The sequence below is a fragment of the Cucurbita maxima genome, unplaced genomic scaffold (genome assembly GCF_002738345.1).
Source record: "Cucurbita maxima cultivar Rimu unplaced genomic scaffold, Cmax_1.0 Cma_Scf00010, whole genome shotgun sequence".
Lineage (NCBI taxonomy): Eukaryota > Viridiplantae > Streptophyta > Magnoliopsida > Cucurbitales > Cucurbitaceae > Cucurbita > Cucurbita maxima.
In genome coordinates, this window is record NW_019272026.1 from 3,906,443 (window position 1) to 3,929,255 (window position 22,813).

Sequence of the window (22,813 nt, forward strand, 5' to 3'; positions counted from 1 at the left end):
TCAATTTTTATAAGAAAAAAAGTCGATCTTTAATCCATAAATGTTGCAATTCCTACGTTTATATCATTTTATTTATTTATTTACTCACTAATTTTAATGACAAACTTTTAATATAAAAATCTTGCAAATTTATTAATTTAAAGTTTTAAAATTTTAAAATTGATTAATAAAAAAATAACTTTGCAATATGATATTAATTTTCTTTAGTGAATTTTCAAAAAAAAAAATTAAAAGATAAATATTGTTATATTAAAAGTTTGAAAGTACAAATTTATTTAAAAAAAAAAAAAAGGAAAGAAAATGTAAGAGTAGAGATGATTGGAGGGTTGTAGGTGCGCACGTGTGAAATGGTGGGGACAGTTGCATGGAAATGCATGTATTTGTTTTGTCACATTATGTATATTACTGACACTATCTACCAAACACACATGCCTAACAACTGTTATTCAACCTTTATTTATTTATTTATTTATTTATTTATTTACTTATTTTTATTCAACCAATAAAAACCTCTCCCGTTTCCAATTCATCACTTGCCTTCCACCATTGATCCAAATCCCTTTTTTCTTGGCTTTCTTTCAAATATATATACATATATATATGTATATATATATTATAGACACACACAAAAGACATGACAATAAATAATAAACAAATAAATAAAGACTTTGTTTGTAATCAAATGTTTAAAAGAAGAAATGCAACCACCATTCTTTCTAAGAAAGTACCCAAAATAAAATATATTATTCCTCATTCTGTATCATTCTCTAAGCTCCATACCAGAATCATACATTATGTTTTAATTATAAAATTGAACGAGTTTAATTAGAGCGGGTTAAGTAATTTAAATTTATGAGACGTGAATTTGTGGTATGAATTTAAGAAACCAATTTAGAAAATTATGTATGGAAATAGGTTTGAAACTTACGGTTTAATAGAACTCTAAACTTGACAAATATGACGTGACAATATTAAAACAAATTCAAATCTCAATTTAAGAAATTATTAAACATGTTTTATGAATTTGAATAAAATTTAATTAATTGAACACAAAATTAAATGTTATTAAGATCATTATATATATTTATAATTATGAAACAAATAGGTATACATTTTAAAATTTAGAAATACGTGTTTTTTTTTTATCCAACGGGTTGGATTTATCCGACCATATCAGAGACATAATATGGACCTTTGGATCGGTGCTAAATCTGGGGCATATGGGCCTAGCCGAAGTGGGGCCTACTTAATAAGTAGTCCATAATATTTGGTGGGCCCGTTTGTGTACCGGCCCAAAGGAGAAGGCAGTTGTGGGCTTTCGGGTCCAGTTTAGAGAAGGAAGAATATATAAATGAAAATATATTTATTAGCATTAAAAGAAAAAAAGAAAAAAGTAAAATAAGGCCGATGGACCGAGCTGCCCGAAGTCCAGTGCCCAAAATTAAAAAAAAGGTGAAAGAAGGAAAGTCTTCTTCGAATCCCTAATCTACCAAACCGTGTCCCTCTGTGCTAAACTAAGGTCCAATTACCAACTCGGGTTTTTTTGAAGCCCAATCTCCGATTCTCTCTCTTTCGCTGCAAAATTTTCAGGCTCCATCGGCTACCGGACCGGAATTCAAGCCTGGCCAGGCCAGCTCGTTTCTCTTCGTGGATCTCCTAGCCTTCTTGGATCTCTTTCGAAACCACGGGTAAAATCCGAGCTCTTTTTGGGATGAGATGATTTTGAAATCGACGAAGAAGATTATATTTTCCCTCTTTTCGGTTACTTTCTTTACTTTCAGTTTGATGGAATCTCGATTTCTGGAGTTGTTGAATTCGGAATTTTGTGTTTTCGTTTCTTTCTGATGATATCGGGATGGGAAATTTTGGGTGGGAAATAGCGGCAATTCATTTCTTCTGTTTTTATTTGTTGGTCCGGTGAAGTTTTGAGTTCTGGAATTTTGATCTCTGTTTGTGTTTGGATGATTCTCTGTTCGAAATTTTCCGTTTCGTGGGTTTTTCACATTAAACCTTGGTTGCTGGGCTTGAAATGCCCAAATCCTCTTCAAACCCTAGATCTGAAAACTCGTCTGGTTCGACTACTGTTCCCAGCCCACCATAGATATTTTTTTCAATATTGCCTATTTTAGCCTCGCGATTCATCCATGTGGACTCCATTATTTGGTTGGAAACTGGAATCTCCCAATTTTGAAGATGCCTTCTAGGTGGGCCGAATGTCTTTTCATTCCAATTTAACCCGATTTTTTAGTGGGCCCAAACCAAGCCCATTTTCGGGTTTGGAGTTCGTTCATCGTTTCCCCCTTTCTTTAAAGGGTTTCATAGATTAAGAACCCTCCTCCTCGCGCCTCTCTCAAGCTATATGTCAAAATCTGACCCCATCGGTTGGGCTTTTTGGGGGTTTTCACAAATCTGATCAAAATGAGGATGGAGACAAATCTTCTTCGGTTCCCTTTTCTTCCTGGGTTCGGAAAAATGGTATTCTGTCTTTAATTTGTTTCATGGGTTCGAGCCCGACTTACAATTGTAGCTATTCGATTCCTTTTCTGCCAACGTTTTACCAACTTCGCAATATGACAAATGGGCAGATGGGTTTTTTTTTTTTGTTCTATGAAAAAACAAATACGGCGATCTTAATCGTTTGCATTAATTTAGTTTGCGAGCTGGGATGAAGTTTTCTCCTTTTTCTTTTATCGCTCCGATGTGCTTCGTCTATTCAAATAATATATTCATCGCCTTGCTTAGATTTGAGGGCGAAAATTCGTTGATAATGTCTTTGATGATTCCTTGGCTGGGTTTAGCTTGTATCGCTGTTCTTAGCACCACATTTAATTTGTTTGATAAAGAAGCATTCATTGTTAGGATTGACGCCTGCTGATCCACGAGTCAAGCAAGATAAACACATATTCTATCACTTTAACTTATTCAAATTGTTGTCATATTTCTGCCTTATTTGGAGTTTTAGAAATGTTAACACTCTAAGGATATGTGCCTTAGATCTTTGTTTAATTTTATTTCTTTTTTGCACAGGAAATTATTTTCCCAGACGAAATGGCAACTCCTGATGAAGAAAACATGGCAAGTTCGGGCAAAGAGATCATGGTGATTCATCATGATGAAGACCATAATATGATGACTCCAAATGGGGAAAACATGGGTACTCCTGAAGACGAATTAATGGAAACTCCTGATACAGGAAAGCTGGGATCACCAGATGGACATAATGAACTAGCTTTGGTGGAAACACAGCCTAACAAGAGGAGGAAAAAGAAGTCTATTGTCTGGGAACACTTCACTATAGAGTCCGTGAGTCCTGATTGCAGACGGGCGTACTGTAAGCAATGCAAGCAAAGTTTTGCATATAGTACAGGATCAAAAGTTGCTGGCACCAGCCATTTGAAGCGGCACATTGCCAAAGGAACTTGCTCTGCACTTTTGCGTAGTCAGGACAAGAATCAGTTGGTGGCTACATATACCTCACCTTCAAGAGGTAGTACTGTCAGTGAGACACCTAAAAGGCGGTATAGAACTTCTAGTTCACCTTATGTTATGTTTGATCACGATCGTTGCCGTCAAGACATTGCCCGAATGGTTATCATGCATGACTATCCTCTTCACATGGTTGAGCATCCTGGATTTATATCATTTGTCAAGAACCTTCAGCCTCGATTCAACATGGTGAGCTTCAACACTGTTCAAGGGGATTGTGTTGGAACATATTTAATGGAGAAGCAAAATCTAAGCAAGTTTATAGAAGCCATCCCTGGACGTATATGCCTTACCCTTGACATGTGGCATTCTAGTCGATCAGTAGGTTATGTGTTTATTATGGGCAGTTTTATTGATAGCGAGTGGAAGTTGCACAGACGTGTTTTGAATGTAATAATGGAACCATATCCAGAATCGCCTACTGCACTTAGCCATGCCGTTGCTGCGTGTCTCTCTGATTGGACATTAGAAGGGAAGTTATTCTCTCTTACATTTAATCAAATACAGAATGAAGCTGCCCTTGACAATCTCAGGCCCCTAATTGCCATAAAAAACCCCCTTATTCTCAATGGTCAGTTTTTAGTTGGAAGTTGTATTGCCTTGACTTTAGGCGACATCGCAAAAGATGTATTAGGTGCAGGAGAAAATACGATAAGGAAAATTCGGGACAGCGTGAAATATGTGACAACTTCAGATTCTCATGAGGAAAAGTTTTTAGAGCTTAAGCAACAACTTCAAGTGCCTAGTGAGAGAAATCTCGTTCTTGATGATCAAATGCAATGGAATACAACTTACCATATGTTGGTGGCTGCCTCTGAGATGAAAGAAGTATTTTCCTGTTTGGATACCTCTGATCCTGATTATAGGGAAGCTCCATCAATGGAAGATTGGAAGTTGGTCGATATTCTCTGCACATACCTGAAACTTCTTTTTGATGCAGCAAATATCCTTACCACAACATCTCACCCATCTGCCATTACCGTCTTTCACGAAGTATGTAGAATTCATTCCGAATTGGCTCGGGCAGTTACGAGCGAGGATCCCTTCACAAGCAGCCTCAGTAAAATGATGCTAGAAAAGGTCGATAAATATTGGAAAGATTGCAGCATAGTCCTGGCAGCTGCTGTCGTGATGGATCCTCGGTTCAAGATGAAGCTTGTTGAGTTTAGTTTCACCAAAGTTTATGGTGAAGAAGCTCCTGCATACATCAAGGTTGTTGATGATGGAATTCATGAGCTCTTTGAGGAATATGTGGCGCTGCCTCTACCCTTAACCCCAACCTATGCTGAAGATGGAAGTGCTGATGGCAACATGAAGGCAGAAGATTCTCAGGGAAACCTTCTGTCAGACAACGGATTTTCAGATTTTGATGTCTACATTATGGAGACCACCAGCCAACAGATGAAGTCCGAGCTCGATCGATATTTGGAAGATTCTTTGTTACCTCGTGTGCAAGACTTCGATCTATTGGGATGGTGGAAATTGAACAAGTTCAAGTACCCTACTCTTTCGAAGATGGCTCGTGATATCTTGTCTATTCCAGTTTCTACCCTTACTCCCGACTCCGTATTTATTACCAGAAGGAAGAAAATGGATCAGTATCGCAGCTCCCTGCGTCCCGAGACCGCAGAAGCGATGATATGTTCCAAGGACTGGATGCAGTGTGGACTAACCGAAGTCTCTAATGCCTTGGTAAGGATGGAATATTAGTCTCTGTTTAGATCTGTTTGGCTTTCTTGTCCATAAGTTGCTATGTGACATCTCTCTTAGGGGTTCTACTTTGCCATTAGGTTAACATTTGTTGTACCATTTAAGACAATTGTGTAATTCATCCTTGAAATTAGATACTAGAATAGACTGAACTCTGTGATCATATGTATTACATTCTAGGAAGCAGTTTGGTACACCTTGTACATAAATTGCGGTACATTATTGAGCTATTCTATCTATATTTATCACATGCTTGTTTGAACATATTTCATTTGGGTTTAGTAGAATTATTCTGTCAGATTACAGGACATGCCATTACTTGCTTCTCTACAGTTCAAACATTTTTTCTCTTACCATGGGTCGATTATTTAAGCTCCTACTTCAATATTTGTGTTCTTACAAATAAATTGACCACAGAATCACTGATTAGGTTATAGCCTACAGGATATGAAAACCCGAGAAAGGGCTCGTTATTTATCGTCTTCAAGGCTGTTGTGGCTGGCAACCGCAGGTTGACAAACAATGACAGTGAACTTTTTTTTAATTGATTTGAGATTATGTGTCAGGCATAGTTGTTCGTTTCGTGAACGAACCCGTTCGTGTAGACACGGGTGGAGAAGTTAAAAAAGGGGCAGAGTGGGAGGAAAAAACACCAGACAAGGGAAGAAAAGAGACACTTATCATGGGATTTAAAATTGCAACCGATCAATTATTGAGTCAATTTTAACTCATTGATCATTTAGAATATTTTTTTCAAATTTTAAAAATTAAGTATTCCCTTTGAAACCTGGTAATCAAATGATGAAGCCCACATTGCTCTATAGCTAATATGATATGTTTTACTTTGAAGTTACTGAGACAATGTTTGTAGTTTGCACCTCATAGATAAGGAAGGAGAGTTATTTTAGATTCCAATCCACACATAATATTACAAGATTCTCCAGCCCACAACAAAGGGAAGCCTATAACCGGCACCTAATCATACCATCTGAACCCATCCATAAAATTCATAGCTCAATTTTAACATCGTGAACTTTAAGATCACCTTTCGGTAATTTGTCTATTCCGAAAGTCACCAAACCAGACTCAGACTCGTAACCAAACTCCACTTCGCTCGAATCCACCGTGCACCGCCGTGGCTTTGCCGACGAGTACGCACCAAACCTCCCGCACCCTTTCACTTCCAAGTGAACAATTCCGACCAACTCGGAGCTCCGGTTCTCCGACTGGCCTCCGGAAGCCTCGGTTCCCTCCGTAAGCTCAGACCCAACTTTCACTTCGTATTTCAACCCGTCGATTGCACCGCCGGCATTGAACATGTCGATGAGTCCGATGGGAGCAAAGGTGAAGCCAGGTGCCAAAACTTTGATCGGGGTAATGGTGAAGACGTCGAAGGCGAGGACTTTAAGAGAAACGGGAAGTGCTGAATTGTAAGGAAGAGTGACGAGCTCCCCAGAGAGATTGCGGTAGAATGCACAGTCGCCATTCCAATCGGAATCCGCCGCAACTTCAGAAATGGCGTGAACGTCGCGTCCTTTGACGTAGCCGGTGAGGGCATCAGAGTTGGTGTCATGAAAAGTGTTCTTTCTTTCTCGACTGTTCCAGGCGGCGCCTTGGCAATTATAGATGCCAACCACCCCAGTGAATTTGTTCAAATTCCATATCTTCAGCAGGCTGAAGAATGTGATTCAAATTTCAAAGTCAGAAAAGGTACCAAAACGACAAAAAAGAAAAAGAAAAGTCCCAAAAAAGGGCATTCAAATCCAAACCAACGACACCCACTCAACTCCATCAAACTGTGGGGAGAAAAATGTCCCAAAAAGTGATGGAAAAAATAGAAAGGGTATTCAAATCCAAATCAAAAACACCCACCTAACTCCATCTCGTGCTGGATCTGAGAATAAACAGTCCCGTGTTGGCCGTCCAGGCAAGCGTGCTCTGAGCACTGAGCCGTCAGGTAGCACTAATTTCTTCAGAAGCTCGAAGTTGTGATTCCCCGGAGCATCACTGATGGGAAAAATGTAACATCACGATTAACATGTTGAAAACGTAAATTTAGTCCTAAACTTATCCAGTTTTGTACTTCAATGAACTTTAAATAGTTCCTATGATCAAGCTATTGGCCCTAAATTTAAAAGATTGTTTTTACCTCATCAGTTATAACTCAAATTTAATGGGTTGGAAGAATATAATAGATTCTTTCAAGGAAAAAAAAAAAAAAAAAAAAAAAAAAAAAAAAAAAAAAAAAAACTTCAATGCATTACTGATAAAAGTAATCGATCCCTGAACTTATAATATTTTCTTGTACCAAGTAGAATCTGATCTTATTGGAAACTCAATCTTTTAAAGTTGTCTTATCACATAACTTTAACGAATAGAAGAATATAATAGATGTCTTCCTGATAAGACTATTGACCTCTAATAATAGATGTCTTACTTATAATAGATGTCTCACTAGCACCTTACCTTATCTTTAAACTCAAATAATTCTGTATAATAAGGGCTTTGAAATTTCATGTCTCTACTTAGAACATACTTCAAATCTCAACCACTTAAATTTAATTTTGATGGTATAAAAATTATAAAAGCAAATATTATTTTAATTATTTCTGTCGACCATGGCTAGAAACAACTATGATTACCTGACATAAACAGGGCCACCGCTGATCGCCCGAGCTGAAGCGTGGTACTCAGCGGCAGGATGAAGGGAATGAAACATGTCCCAATCAGGCAGCATAATCTCTCCAAGAAAAACGCTGTTGTAAGCCACTGCTGCTATGTGAATCGTATGCGACACCGGATCTCGCGGGAAGAAGTCATCGGAAGCTCTCACAACCGCCGTCTGTTTCGCACTGAAATTAAACAAAACCACCAACATCAAAATGGTTTCACTCTCATTCGGAATTAGTCACCAAGAAATTGAGAATTCTAGTTCACTTACCAGTATAGAGCATCTGTATTGTGGCTCATACAAGCAATAATGCCGTTGTCTGCAAAATTTCTAGCCACCGACGCGTCCAGAGCCTGGTGGTACTGCCGGGTCAACTCGACTCGGCCACCAAACCCGGCGCCGAGAGTCTCCAATATGCACTGTGCGTCAACTTTGACTCCGTCGACTCCGGCAGAGGCGAGGTAACTGTGAAGTTCATTGTAAAATTTGTAAACGCTTTTAGGATTCATCAGCCCCAATCCTTGCAAAGCCAACGCGTCGGTCTTCCATAGCGGCTCATTCTCAAAAACACCTTTGGATACCTTCGGATACTGCATCAACGATCCGTATTCCTCCATATCCTTGACGCCAGGGCGTAGTCCTCCCCAATAACCAGTAATCGCGTGCCATACATACACATACTTTAATCCGTACTTGTTTTTAGCGATGCTTACTATGTTCTTAATTCCTTCCTTCGGATCCTCCTTGTTCTGGAACTTCGAGTTCTCTCTGATCGCTGTTAGCCTTTGCAATGGCGGCTGCTTCGGTTGTTTCTCGCCTCCTTCCTCGTTCTCCTCCTCTGGATCTCCGGCGACTGATTGCCATCCGTCGTCGATGATCACGAATTTCGGCGGCGCTCCGCCATCCGAGAGAGACTTCAGTCCGGCCTCAACGCCATCTTGAGTAACCTCCTGATAGAAGGCATCCCATGTACACCATCCAAAATAATCAACGATTGCAGGCAGTTTCTTCTCTTGCCGCAATCGGAAGGTGTTGAGGTGGAGTTTTACGGCTTTCATCGCGTCGGCGATGGCGTCGAACGGATCGGTTCCGGCGTGGATGAACACAGAGTGTGTAAACGACGACGCTTTGGTGTCTGCATCACCACTTTCTAGGCAAAGCTCGAGTTCGTCTTGTCCGTTGCCTTGGAGACAGGCTCGGAAAGATCCTTCGATCAGAGGGAGAAACACTGTGTAAATGATTTGATTCTCTTCATTTCCATCGTCCGATTCCAGGTGGGACCCATCCTTCGTCTCCAGTAACAGAAATTGCGTCTCTAACGGAATCTCCTTCCCTTTATCGCCCATCATTTGGGCCATCCACCATAACTTGAACCGAAAACACGCCATGAATCGGACATCCCGCAAGGTTCCCAACGGAACCACCTGCCGACTCTGCTCCTCCTCGAAAACCGCCCCGAGGAAAACCCCTTCCACCGGTCCAGACGACGAACCGGACGTCGCGATAACATTATCAGGTACTCCCGTCAGGATCGTACGGTCTTTCACGATGAGCTTACGTTCAGAGATCCGCACCGCCGGTTTGATCGTCATTTCTTTGGTTTTTAACTCTCTTTCTAGTTCTGTTTCGTTTGAGTTTCTTGTTTGATTATTTTCCCGGCGTTCCTAGATTTTCAGATTTGTACCATCTAATATCAGATTACAGATACGAAAAATCCGAAAAAAAGTATGTTATGAACTTATTTATCCAGTTCAGAGTTCGTCAATCAATCTACCTTAAAGGCTTTCACCGACAAACGCCGTCTCGGCGTAATATACGAAAATTCTAAGATATGAAAGGAGATGGAAAATTCAACATCAGTTGAGGGAAAAACCGATTTATTTTCTATGGAACCAAACAAAAAGAAGAACAAGTTAAAGAACGACGGAAAATATATTACCAGAAGCAGGAATTTTCTTAGTTGCTCTTTGTAGAATGAAATCAGAAGAAATGAACCATGGAACTGCAAATGGAAGGAAGAAACGCGACGTATTTATAGTGAGAGTTGGCGAATTAAAAATCCATGGATTTAACGCCATGTCTGGCAACGTACTGCTTCTTAGCCTTTTCGTCTTCCAATGAGCTCACGCTTCTTCTTTTCACACAAATATCCAACGGCGCAAAATACCTGCCCTGCTAAATTGCTCATTCCAACGGCCGATGGTGGTGCCACGTTGATCTACTAAAGTCACAGGGCGTTCACGGGTGTTTCCGTCAAATCTGACACGAATCCCGACACGTGGATGATACCAAGAATATGGGATTCTGAATTTTATTACGCTCTCTCATACTCGTTACAGTGTGCTCCAATTAGTGTAAGGTACTGTCGTTTTAATAATTAAATGTGCTGACCTGTCACCACGTACTCATATTTTGTTGTTTTTTTGGACGAATTTTTGGCCGTACCCGTATTGCACTTCCTGATTTCCACGTCATCGGACAGATCAGATATTTTACTCATCAATTATTAATTTTTTTAAACTCATTTAAATTTCAAACAAACATGAGTAAGAGATAATTTCGAACAAAAACTTTAATAACAAAAATTGTATAAAAATGTCACATCATACCTACAGTAACAACTTTAATACAGCTTTAAAATTAAATATTTAATTTACCGGGTGAAAGAACAGTCGATAGTTTTTCCTTTATTTTCGTACAACCATACCATCGTAAAAATGATCGCAACATTTCACTAACCAAGCTTCTTCTTTTTCATATAATAAGGTGATCTTTTTTAAATATAATGAGGGAAAATGCCACACGACCAAGCAATCATGGGTCAGGAGCCAAATGGGCACTACATAATTTCTAAATCTCTTACGTGGCCCATCCACGTGGCTATTGAGATGTACACGTTTACTTGTGGTTGGGAAATTTTCTACTTATTTTACAATATATATATTAGTCATAATGTGTTTGTGTCTTTTTCGAATTTCAAATTTCGAATTCCCTTGTTGTGCACGATTCAATCATAGGATATTAGCTTTAATTAAAGTTGTCGCGTGTGAAATTATATAATTCTTAATAAAATATTATTATAAATTCCAATTATTGACACTCGATAATTTTTTAATTATGAAAACATTAAAAAAAAAATTATGAAAAATAAGTGTAAAAATACTTTTTAAATATTAAAATCTTAAATTTTCAAACAAACCCAAAAACTAATTAATTATTGAATAACTACGTAACTAATATTATTTAATTATCATATGATTTACAAGAACAAAAGTTAATGCATCATTTATTATTATTATTATTCAAATTTGGATTCCGCATCATAATAGTTTAAATAAATATTGCTTTTATAGTGTTTGCATAAAGAGAAAAAAGATGCTTTAATATGGATCTTAAATGTAACACGTAGTACGACAATATTTGATTCTGTACCCATTTTTATGAAATTTTGTTATTATAAACTTTTATATATATATATATATATAATTTTTGTGAAAAAGGTTATAATAATGATTGGAATGATTTTTATTTATTTATTTATTTATTTATTTATTTTGTGAAAGGAATGATCCAAATGAAATTGGATGGATTACCGTTTAAGTGGGAAGACATATTTGGATATAATATAATGTATTAATAAAATTAACCTATGGTATAGACTATACAAAAAATGAAGCCATCTTTCGCTAGTCTCGAGGTAGTATTTAAAATATGAATTAGCCAATATTTCTATTAAAGTTCATGTATATTAATTTTATTTTTATTATTATTATTGCATATGTTATTACGCCCCCATGTGATTTCTCTCGATTATTGAATATACTTTTAATAAAAAGTTAAAATTTAACCTTTTTTTTTTTTTTTTTTTGAAGAATTTTCATAAAAGTAAAGGAATCTTGCCCTTTTAATAAAGGAAACGTCGTTCCTATTAATATAAGATCGTACATGAATAGTCATATCAACAAAAGAGAACTTTTTAGCGGTTCATATTCATTTATGAGAGAATTTATTTTAAATGAAAGAGGGTTATAATATGTGGTCTATATTTATTTATTTATTCATTACGTGCACATGAAATTTTTAATTTTATTTCATATAAATAGAAAGCAGTGTTTAATGAATTTAAATATTAAACATTTAATAATTAATTTTACCATTTATATGTTTAATTTTTTTTGTTATTATTACAATATTGTAGTTTTAAATAGCTTAATAGAGTGTGGTTGAATGTCATTTATTGAAAGACTATATCTAAGAAGGGTATGAGCTAGACAATATTTCTAATTTCGATTTTGAAAAAAAAAAAAGAGAAATTAAAAAAAATAAAAATACTAAGACCCATAATTTCAATAACAATTGTAGGGTAGTTTGAAAATTATTGGGATTTTGGAAGGAGACGATGATGGATGGCACATAAAGTAGTCCACTTTACGTGGCCAAAAGCTGGGCCATTGGCAGCTCGTCGGCACTACGGGTCACTTTGGGTGCCAATTTGAAAGCCTGTATTCTTGGACAATCATGCCACGACAAACCCTCCCCTTCTTTTTCCTTTTTTTTTATCTTCCAATAATGATATCCACTTTTTCCCCCCTTTCCCTCTCTCCTCCCAATCATTTTTTATTATCCTCTTCCACACACACTCTATATACGATATATTTTTGCTTGTTACGGCTTGTCTCGCAGTTAAAAAATGTGTTTGTTATAAAGAGATTTTTACCCTCCTTCCCAAACAGATATGGGACTTGACAATCTACTCATTTAGAGACCTAGCGTCCTCATTGACATACCACCCGATTTTTTATTATGATATTATTTGTAACAGTCAAAGTCTACTACTAGCAGATATTGTCCGCTTTGACCAGTTACGTATTGCCGTCAATTTCATGATTTTAAAACGTGATTGTTAGGAAGATGTTTCAACATTGATTCAAGAATAGAACGAAACATTCATTTATTGATTGCAACAAATGAAGTGTGCTTGTTTTTTTTTTTTCTTCTGTCGACTTGATCATCTAACCTAAATCCATATTGGGTCAACGACAACACGTGCTGTAATAGTCGTTTGAATTTTGTTTTTGCATCTAGTAACTCGATTCTATTTCTATTTATTAAAAAGAAAAAGAAAATAAGATTACCCGACAATAAAGTAGCCCTAAGTTCATTATTTTTCATCTATTTCCATGCTAAATTTCTATACCAAATAGCGACATTTTTAATAGGCCATTTGGAAGGTTAGCCATCCTCTATTTAGGTAGGATAGTTGTAGAAAATTCTTATATGAACAGCTAAACCATATAGATATTTGTTTAAAATTTAATAAATATGAGAATGAGAGTATTCAATTATATTCCTTTAAACTATATTTAACGAATATTTATGCGCTCCAAAATTCAAATATGTTTTTTCAAAATTGATGCTCGTAAGAATTTTCACAAAATCATTAATATTCTCGAATAAAAAAAATTATTTGTAAATCTGTTCAATAATAACAAAATAATAAATATTTAGCTTTCAAGACAATATCATTCACTTCTCTTTTCTAGTTGAAATTGAAAGCGAAGGAAGGGCAAGGGCGAGGAGGGGTGGGGCTAAGCCAATGGAGACAGAACGGTGACGTTTTGGATTTTGAGGGTTGTCGCCCAAAATATTCGTTTAAATGAATAAATATTAAATCTTACTATTTTCTCAGTTTTATGAGACTGAATTTTCCACCTTTTATCTTATAAAATTTAAATAATTGTCACACCCTTATTTTATTTTATTTTATTTTTGTTAGTGTATATAAAGTTATACATATTAATAATTTATTGAGTTAAAAGCAATAAATAAATAATCATATCTTAAAAGTTAGGTATCCAAATATTCTGTCATTATATTGTTAAACAGAGAGTGACAAAAGATCTCTTTCGCTCCCTCCCGTCTAAATCAAATTCCACTTCCCTCTACTTTTCCATTTTCTATTTTTTTTCCTTTTTTATTTTTATTTTTAAATTTAATCTATTTGTTTCCATTGATGATTACACCGTTGACATTAATATATATATATATATATATTTATTTATTTATTTTAAAAAAAAATATTTCGTGTTTTATACAATATTAAAAAATATTTATAATTTATTTTTGAAATTTTTTAAGGAAGGAGGCTGAAAATATATAGGTTGTTGCAAATATATCATTTTAAAATAATAATTGAAAATATAATAAAATGTACATTTAAAAGTCAATTATGGATGAAATAAATAAAATAAAAAGATAGTTATTATGAAATTAAATAGTTACACACTAAAGTTGGGAGGATAATCGAGTGCGTGGATTACTTATAGCTGTAGCCAAACAGGGCGGAAATATATAAGTTGTATTCCCCGCCATCTGGCTATTCCGATGCGACAATTTTTGGCGCCAAATTTGGCTTCCCTTCTTCTTTCTCCCCTTTCGACTCGGTCTCTCCGTTTGTCCCCCTGTTCTTCACTCTGCAGCAATGTTAGATATCTTAAACCGTCTCGAAGAAATTAATACTCTGATATGTTCTGGAGTTAAAGCGAATAAATCACTTGCCTACTCCACTCTTCTACAAATCCAACAGGTTTCTACTACAAGCCATACTTCAATCGATGCCCTAGCGAAATTTTCTCGGGATTCGATTCAGCGTATCGTCTCCGATACGCAAGATGAAGACGAGGAAATGTAAGGCTTACTTAGATCCATACTTTTCATTGGTTTCTGCTTTCTTCAAGATACTGAATCGCAGTTTGCTTTTATGTTATTTAAACACGGTTCAGTTGTTTATTGAGATTGAGGGCATTGTATTATTGATTTAACTAAAACTTAGGGTAGTAATAAAGTATATGGCGCGGTTATGAACTATCTGGCTTCTAATTAGAATCCGCAAATGTGCAATTGAAGGCAGATTCTATGGCCGGGGATGTTATGTTGCTGATTCGGATTTATGTGCATTTTTTTTTTTTTGTTCATATTTAGGTATTTAATGGTCTGGAAATTGGTAGTCTTGTGTAATTTATATTATTTTGTATTCTTCATTCAGCGCTGCACAGGCATTGAAGTGTTTAGGATTCATAATTTATCATCCATCGATCATTGCTGCTATTCCGGGTATGTACTTACGATTTTGGGTTTTCTTACAATTCCAACTGTTTAGTGCATACCTTCTTTACCCTTTACTATGAAAGAGCGGTTGGATGATGAAAGTCCCACGTCCCCTAATTTAGGGAATGATCATGAGTTTATAATCAAAGAATACTCTTTCCATTGGAGTAAGACCTTTTGGAGAAACTCAAAGCAAACCCATGAGAGCTTATGCTCAAAGTGGACAATATCATACCATTGTGGAGAGTCGTGTTCGTCTAACATGGTATCAGAGCAATGCCCTAAAATTAGTCGTGCCAATAGATTAGTAAATCCTCAAATGTCTAACAAAGGACTCCAAAAGAAAAGGATTCGAGCCTCCTCAAAGGCTTAGTAAGAAATGACTAAGACTCCAAAAGAAAAAGGAGTCGAGCCTCGATTAAGGGGAGGCGTACTTTGTTCGAGGGAAGGTGTTGGATGATGAAAGTCCCACATTCTCTAATTTAAGGAATGATCATGGGTTTATAATCAAAGAATACTCTCTCCATTGGAGTGAAGCCTTTTGGGGAAACCTAAAGTAAATCCATGAGAACTTATGCTCAAAGTGGACAATATCATACCATTGTAGAGAGTCGTGTTCTTCGTCTAACAAGAGCCAGTCTAGAAGCATTGATCACCGTTCATCAGCAAAAAAGTGTTGGTGCTTGAGTAGAAATATTGAATGCTTACAATAGTAGGAACTGCCCATTTTTATTTTACCTTTCGTATATTCAGATTGTATAACAACTTATTGCATGCACAAATGCACGCCCGCATGCGTGTGTATACGCTGTATAAATGTAATTAGCTATAGAGACCAGCAGATTGATAGGCAACGACCTGATAATGCTGATCTCAAACATCAGTACTGATGTGATTTTGAATATTATAGTCTAATCTGGCTGGCTCTTGAAGCCTTTAACGGCAATGTTGTTGAGAATTAGTATTACCTACTATATAAAAAAGTTTTCTTATATTTTTCTTTCTTATCCATGTTCCAGCGAAAGAAGCCAACTTTATCTTTGAGTCATTGACAGAACTAATCATTAGAACTAAACTGAAGGTTTGTTGTATCCTCCTGAATCATATTTTCACCAACCACGCTGTTTATACCCTCTTTCTAAATTAAACTCATCATCCAGCTACTTGGTTGCAGTCAGTTTGTAACCTAGGAGTCTGGTGCATATCAATTCAACAGCTTGATGAAGAGTTTCTTGCTTTGCACTTCCATTCTTTGTTGCTGGCTGTTACTCACGCCCTCGACAATCCCAATGGGTCTTTGTCGACCACTTTTGAGGCTATCCAGGTAAAAGTTTAGTTCAATGACTTATATTGGAGCTGATATGCCTTCTCTATTCTATCACGATATGAGGTAGCCTTGGAAAAAAGCTATTACGTACAGTCAAGTCCAGAGTTCAAACTTCCCTCCCCCAATTTTTTGTGTCGTTCAAATCTGTCTCTCCAATACTGACACGTGAGGAGTTCTATGTATCTTTCATTTGATGGATATATAAGATTTTCTTTCCCCCATACAAAAATCAGGATGATATTGAGTGTTTCATGACATCTATAGATCTAGTAAATTCACAATTATAGCTAGTCCTCTCCGAAATGACATAACAATTCAATGAGATCAATGTATTAATTAAATAAATAGCTCTAGTTAAACTCATTATTCAAAATGTTAATCAGCGATAAACTGAATGTTTAGAATATATACTCTTAAACGTGCGTACTTATAAAAAGTAAGTTCGGCATGATACAGCCTAACCTGTTTCTTTTTATAAAATTCTCAATACAGCGTAGCTTCCCTGCTTTCAGTGCTTATGAAAAACTTGTTTTTAGTCATGAAGCAAATGGACTTTAATTTTCTTATTCTCTTACTAATTTTTTGGTTTATACTTTAGGCTATTACAAAGCTGGCGGCCAAATTAAGTGATAAAATGAGAGAGTCATCCAATATATGGGCTCCTCCAGTATACAGAAGACTTCTTAGCTTCGATAAAAGAGAGAGGGATATGTCAGAGAGATGTTTGTTGAAGATCAGGTCCACAATATTACCTCCTCCGCTTGTTTTGTCCAAGGTACTCGTTGATATTTTTTTTATTGCCTTAAATGTTTTAGTTTTCCCTGTCAGAACTATATTTCAGAAACGAGATAAACTATACAACAAAGTGACAAAGGCCTCTGTACTCCAGTGGAGTAACAAAAACTTACCACTTGGAGGTAGTGCAAGGATGAAAATTAGTGGGCATTTACTAATATACTATTTGATAAAAAAAAAATTCATTTCTAGTCTCCACCATGCAATGTATTAATGATTCTTAAGATAATAAACCATGTAATCTCGGCTATCTTTATGGTAGAAAATGAGGAGTATCTAGGTATCATCTCACTAGATACTTTTTTGATCACTCTGCTTTTGTAGATGCTCCTTTTTGTTGTCAAGATACAAATATGGCTACTCTAGATAAGGCTGTTGAACCTTTGGCTTGAAATAAATAACCTTCTTTTTTGATTAATGCCAATTGGAACAATTTTTAAAATCTCCTTTGCTTGAGTAGGAGAATATCTGGTCTGGCTCTCAAATTTCCGTCTGTACGTCTCTTGTACAATGTTTCTTATTTTAAAACTAACGCTATCTTATTTTTTTCTCTCCAAATATAAAAAATTTAAGAAAATGTCGTAACTCTTATCTTTCTTAAAATGCCACCTTAATTCACTTTGAACCCTCAGAATTGGGACTGACTCCTTTCTATCTATGACGAGTTCTTTTGCTAGAAAGATGCAGTTTTTATTTGTTATCACATTTGATATTCACAAACAGGATAATATAAACGATCTTTGTTGGGATTTAGAAAGACAAGATGTCATGGCTATCCATTAGCAGGTCTTGACAGAAGTCTGGATATTGGCTATACTATGCCATAGAATCAAACATTTGACCTCAGTCTAAGGGATCCGGAAACAATATATTTTCATATTTGTGGATATTTTCAATCTGGAGACCTATGTTTCCTCACCAGACGCATCTACAGGAGATCGTTACTAGATATTTGGATAATTCAATGAGAAGTTTCACCTCTTGTAGCTTGATATGATGCAACCAACAACCATTATCAGTTGATGGTTGACAACACAATAAGGGAAAATTAGAACACCATTCTTGGGGAAAATGAAGTTGGAAGAAAGAACCATGAGGTGCTTCCAAGCTTATCTTCTAGTTATTTGACAAAAGCCCGGTGATAGGCCCCCTGAAGATAACCGAAGTTGTTGGGCAAGGCCTATTACCTGGGTATGGTTTTAGAGGGAAAAGATCATAAGGATGTGAAGCACAGAATACTTAAAATGTCTTATATACTAACTTTTATACTTCAACAGGCGCTTGTGAAAGATATGAAGGGATCGTTGCTTAATGGAATGGATAAGTTATTAAATCTCGGAATGAAGGTTCAGACTATTGCAGCTTGGGGATGGTTCATCCGGATACTAGGATCTCATTCCATGAAGAACAGAAATTTAGTAAATAAAATGCTTAAAATTCCAGAGCGGACATTTTCAGATCACGACCCTCAAGTTCAGATTGCCTCACAGGTACTTCATACTGTATCTCTCTTCATATGCGACTCATCAACCTTCATAATATAGGGCTATTATAAACTTTGCCTTAAGTTTCAAGTTGGTCTGAATTGCATATTTTATGGCATGCTCTCGGAAGTAAAAAACAAGAAGTTAATGACATGCAAATATAATCTACAATTGCAAGCCTTCCAGTTCAAAGTAAAACATGGGAGATTGTATAGGATTCGGTTAAACAGGATAATCATCCTTGTATCAGTTGGGCTTCTCTGAAAAACTTAGGCTGAAAACTTGAGACTACAAGTTTGAGTGACACATAAATCATTGGAGAATCGTGATTATATTAGCTGTTCTTATTAAAAAGAAGATTTTGGTGCTTGATGAAAGTTATGTTATTAATATATTTGAATTTCGTTCTTGTAAAAATTTTGATGTCTTGACCTTGCAGGTTGCATGGGAAGGCTTAATTGATGCTCTTGTTCACAGTCCAACTCTCCGGTGTGAGATTAATGTGGTCAAGGGAGAGGAAAATAATCAAACGGTGCAAATATTAAATGGGAATGATTGTGAAATCCAGGCAAATGCAAAAAGTATAAAGCTGATCATGGTGCCTTTGGTCGGTGTCATGCAGAGTAAATGTGACATGTCTGTTCGCTTGTCATGTTTGAACACATGGAATTATCTGCTCTATAAACTTGACTCATTTGTTAACAGTCCATGCATGATAAAACTGGTATTAGAGCCTATTCTCGAGGCAATTTTCCGGCTTATTCCAGATAATGAAAATATCAGGTTGTGGAGTATGTGCTTAAGTTTGTTGGATGATTTTCTGTTGGCAAAGTGTTCACACATGGATAATGATTTAACTGTCCAGTTATGCTACAAATCAGAAGCGATACTGTCCGAGATTGAATACCAAGAAACTGGTAAAAGGTTTTGGAAGCAGTTTCCTATAAAGTGGTTGCCATGGAATCTAAATCAGCTGGCCTTTCATTTAAAGATGATTTGTGTTATCTCAACTTCAGCATCAATGGAGACCTTCAGCAATGAGAATAGGACTTTCGCATATGATACTTGCCAAAGGTTATTTAAATCTGTCTTAAAAGGAGTCCAATTAGAGCTCAAAAAGCCGTCTGCGAATTATGATGATGTTATGCTTGGTTTGAGGGAAATTTTAAGATTTTTAAGATATCTGTCTGATAATCTAAGTGGCGATGGCTATATTCACCATCATTTGCATTATGCTATCCTCCACTTTATTCGGGCTGTCACCAAGGAGTTAGAACCTGCTATACTAGGATCCCCTCTTTATGAGGTTGAATTAGACTTCAAGGAAATGGATGGAGTCCAAGCAGTCAATCACATCAGCTATGCACAAGTTCTTGGTGTACCGTCTATATCTTACATGGATAAGGTATCTCCTATAGTTTATTTAATTGTAATGTACAGTTCAGTGGCAGTTCAGTCTACTTCGACAATGTGCCTTACGGATTGTATCCTAAAAGAAATGCACGAATATTTCAAACTTGTATTTTCTTCGTTCATACCTCCAGATAGTCTTCTTGCAGCTATTTTAATTTTGAATAAAAACATTGTGCCCACTAGCCTGAGGATATGGATAGCAATAGCAAAAGGTTTGATGGAGAGCAGCAATATGAGGAATAATATCCCGTTGAAAACAAAGTCAGAAACTGAAGGGGTGAATACCATATGCTATCTCCTCTCTTACCCTTTTGTTGTATGCTCTTCCAAAATATTGTGTGGCTCCACACTGGAGAATCTTGAGCTTGAATCTGTTGTCCAAGTTTGGAAGTCGCTTTATAGTTCTGTTAACACATTGCAGCTTGACAATTCCACGAGTATCAGTTTCAATGAGGGTTTGGCTTCTATGTTAAGCAGATGCCTCAATGATCAAAGCATGCCTGGGTGTGGGAGTGAATCTTGTTCAAGTTGTGAAGGTTTTAGTGCTGATTTTCTCTCGATATTTGTTGACATTGTCATAAACATCTTGAAAGGGCTTCAAAATTCCGAAAGAAGATCAAATAGAATTATGAGAGAGGACAGTAACTGTGAAAAATCCTGCTTCAACAGTTTTAGCTTGAGATTGGCCGCCAGGTAAATGCAAACATTACTCGGTTGCTTATAATGAAAGACCAATACCAAGCCGTCATGTACTTGTTTGATTTTATTAGAATAAAAATGCCTCTTATAAGTGAATTTATGGTGATGATTTCTTAGGTAGACTTCGGTTAATCGTGCCCTTAATTTCATGATACACGCAACACACACACAATGTTCATCGTAGACTAAATCAAGTGGTTAACTTTACCTTTTCCATTTCTTATAATTTTGAAATAGATACCGATTTGGATTTCATTTATTCAGCTGAAAGGCTGCGTTTCTAAGAATTACGAGAGTTAAAAATGAAAACTCTAGTTCCTATGAAACCTTTGCTTATGGAAGCTTACAAAACTAATCTTCTGGAATATATGTGTATTTTTTGGGAGAGGTTAATGTGGCACCTCTAGAAAACGCCATATAAATCACAATTAATGTTTCAAGCCATATTAATCTGTTCTGTCTCTGCATGGTGTCTATCCTTAACTCTTCTTAACTCTTCAGTTTCATGTTCCTGGTACAGATTTATTGAACTATTACGGATAAAGCGAGGAAAAAATTCATCACATTGGCTTTCCAGGTATTTTGGAACAATTATTGCAATAATCTGCTTGTGCAAGTTATTCCTCTTCGCATTTTACTTGCGTTAACATCTCACCCTAGTAAGGATGTTGCAGAGTATTTTCAGCATTGGCTCAATTCGTCAGCTGCCTTCACTTGAAACAAGATATATTTGGGTTCATAGAGGTACTTTAATCTATTTTCATCCATCTGATCCAAACACATTGCAAAACACGCGTGATTTATTTGCATACCACACGAACATCATGGCTATGTCAGTCATTGGGATCATGCATTTAGTTGAGACATATGACAGGAGTGTAGGATTAGGACAACCTGTTTTCATATTCTCTTATGATCGTGGTGGTGATTATGATCCTGAAATGTTCATTTTTTGAAACTACTTCATTGCAATAAATTTCACTGTCGACGTATCATCTTGATATGGGTGAACTCTGCTCAAGAATGCACGACTTGAATAACTGGTTTCTCGTTTTTTTTCCGATTGGTGATCATGATCCTGGAGTTTTCTTCTTTACGCCTTGGAGTTTGAAACTGTTGTACTTAGTCTCTTTACTGACATTATTTAACACTTGCCTTTGATTACCAGATTATATCCTCTCCATTGCTTTTGTGGTTGACCAAAATGGAGACATTGGAAGAAGGCATTAACAGCCAACTTCAAATCCTGTGGGCTGAAATCATTAGTCATTTGCAAAGGGGCTGCCCTTCATTAGTCTTCGACTCTGCCTTTCTGAAGCTGTTGGCACCTCTACTCGAAAAAACTCTTGACCACCCAAATTCCTCAATTTCAGAGCCAACCATTACTTTCTGGAATTCCTCATTCGGTGAACATTTAGTTGCACGCTACCCACAAAACCTGCTTCCTATTCTGCACAAGCTATCAAGAAATGGAAGAATAAAACTCCAGAAGAGATGCTTGTGGATGGTTGATCAATGCCCTGCAAGACAAGAAGATGCCAACCCTCCCTTCAGCCACAGAGTGAGTGCAACATCCATCAGGAGCTCAAAAAGAATAGAGTTAATGACAACTACTAATCAGGACAAGCACAAGGAGGACATCCCTACTTCCAATTCAAAAAGGAAGAAGATGGAATTAACTCAGCATCAGAAGGAAGTAAGACGAGCTCAACAAGGTCGGGCACGGGATTGCGGTGGACACGGCCCGGGCATTCAAACTTACACAAGCCTTGATTTCTCACAAGTAGTTAATGATTCTGGGGAGAGCCAGGACACCCAGATTATATAGACTCCATAAGCTCACACAACTGAGCCATGTTGTAAATAGATTGCCTTTTGCTCAGTTCTCATTCGCCTTGTATAATGGCTGCCATAATTATCTCAGCCTTTTCTGGCATGCATGTTTGTATTTGACCCCCACATTCTGCTATTTTTCGTTTTTTTGGCAGATAAATGTACAGAACAAAATTAATTTTTTAATTAATTAGTTTGGTAACGAATCTTAATTTATTAATTAATCTACCTTGAGAATTAAATTTAAAAGGCCATTTATTAGATTAGACATTTTAAATTAGTGGATAA

General features: G+C 36.5%; 3 protein-coding genes across 11 annotated transcripts; 2 read left to right on the forward strand and 1 right to left on the reverse strand.

Annotated features, from left to right (window-relative positions):
- The first annotated feature begins 1,428 nt into the window (after positions 1-1,428).
- On the forward strand, positions 1,429-5,462 carry LOC111485122 (zinc finger BED domain-containing protein DAYSLEEPER-like). Of its 2 annotated transcripts, none has more exons than XM_023131854.1 (2): positions 1,429-1,688; positions 3,028-5,462. In XM_023131854.1, exon 2 carries the CDS (start codon positions 3,049-3,051, stop codon positions 5,194-5,196), a length of 2,148 nt encoding a protein of 715 aa, XP_022987622.1. In that variant the 5' UTR covers positions 1,429-1,688; positions 3,028-3,048; the 3' UTR covers positions 5,197-5,462. The 2 variants fall into 2 exon arrangements, with proteins under 2 accessions (XP_022987622.1, XP_022987621.1); XM_023131853.1 differs by lacking the exon at positions 1,429-1,688 and adding an exon at positions 1,764-2,475.
- A 618-nt stretch (positions 5,463-6,080) lies between these two features.
- LOC111485111 (probable galactinol--sucrose galactosyltransferase 6) lies at positions 6,081-9,960 on the reverse strand. Of its 4 annotated transcripts, XM_023131831.1 has the most exons (7): positions 9,807-9,960; positions 9,642-9,691; positions 8,138-9,531; positions 7,839-8,048; positions 7,069-7,203; positions 6,453-6,870; positions 6,081-6,422 (listed from the first exon to the last, which is right to left on the reverse strand). In XM_023131831.1, exons 1-7 carry the CDS (start codon positions 9,943-9,945, stop codon positions 6,204-6,206), a joined length of 2,565 nt encoding a protein of 854 aa, XP_022987599.1. In that variant the 5' UTR covers positions 9,946-9,960; the 3' UTR covers positions 6,081-6,203. The 4 variants fall into 4 exon arrangements, with proteins under 4 accessions (XP_022987599.1, XP_022987598.1, XP_022987601.1 ...); XM_023131830.1 differs by having other exon boundaries at positions 6,081-6,870; XM_023131833.1 differs by having other exon boundaries at positions 6,081-6,870; positions 9,642-9,698; positions 9,807-9,847.
- A 4,289-nt stretch (positions 9,961-14,249) lies between these two features.
- Positions 14,250-22,717, forward strand: LOC111485102 (telomere-associated protein RIF1-like). Of its 5 annotated transcripts, none has more exons than XM_023131815.1 (11): positions 14,250-14,554; positions 14,913-14,980; positions 15,994-16,055; positions 16,149-16,298; positions 16,900-17,076; positions 18,374-18,586; positions 19,020-20,686; positions 21,213-21,269; positions 21,367-21,436; positions 21,861-22,551; positions 22,681-22,717. In XM_023131815.1, the coding sequence occupies exons 1-10, from the start codon at positions 14,349-14,351 to the stop codon at positions 22,518-22,520; spliced, it is 3,330 nt and encodes a 1,109-aa protein (XP_022987583.1). In that variant the 5' UTR covers positions 14,250-14,348; the 3' UTR covers positions 22,521-22,551; positions 22,681-22,717. The 5 variants fall into 5 exon arrangements, with proteins under 5 accessions (XP_022987583.1, XP_022987584.1, XP_022987585.1 ...); XM_023131816.1 differs by lacking the exon at positions 22,681-22,717 and having other exon boundaries at positions 19,020-20,270; positions 20,415-20,686; positions 21,861-22,646; XM_023131817.1 differs by lacking the exon at positions 22,681-22,717 and having other exon boundaries at positions 19,020-19,985; positions 20,415-20,686; positions 21,861-22,646.
- Positions 22,718-22,813: the final 96 nt, after the last annotated feature.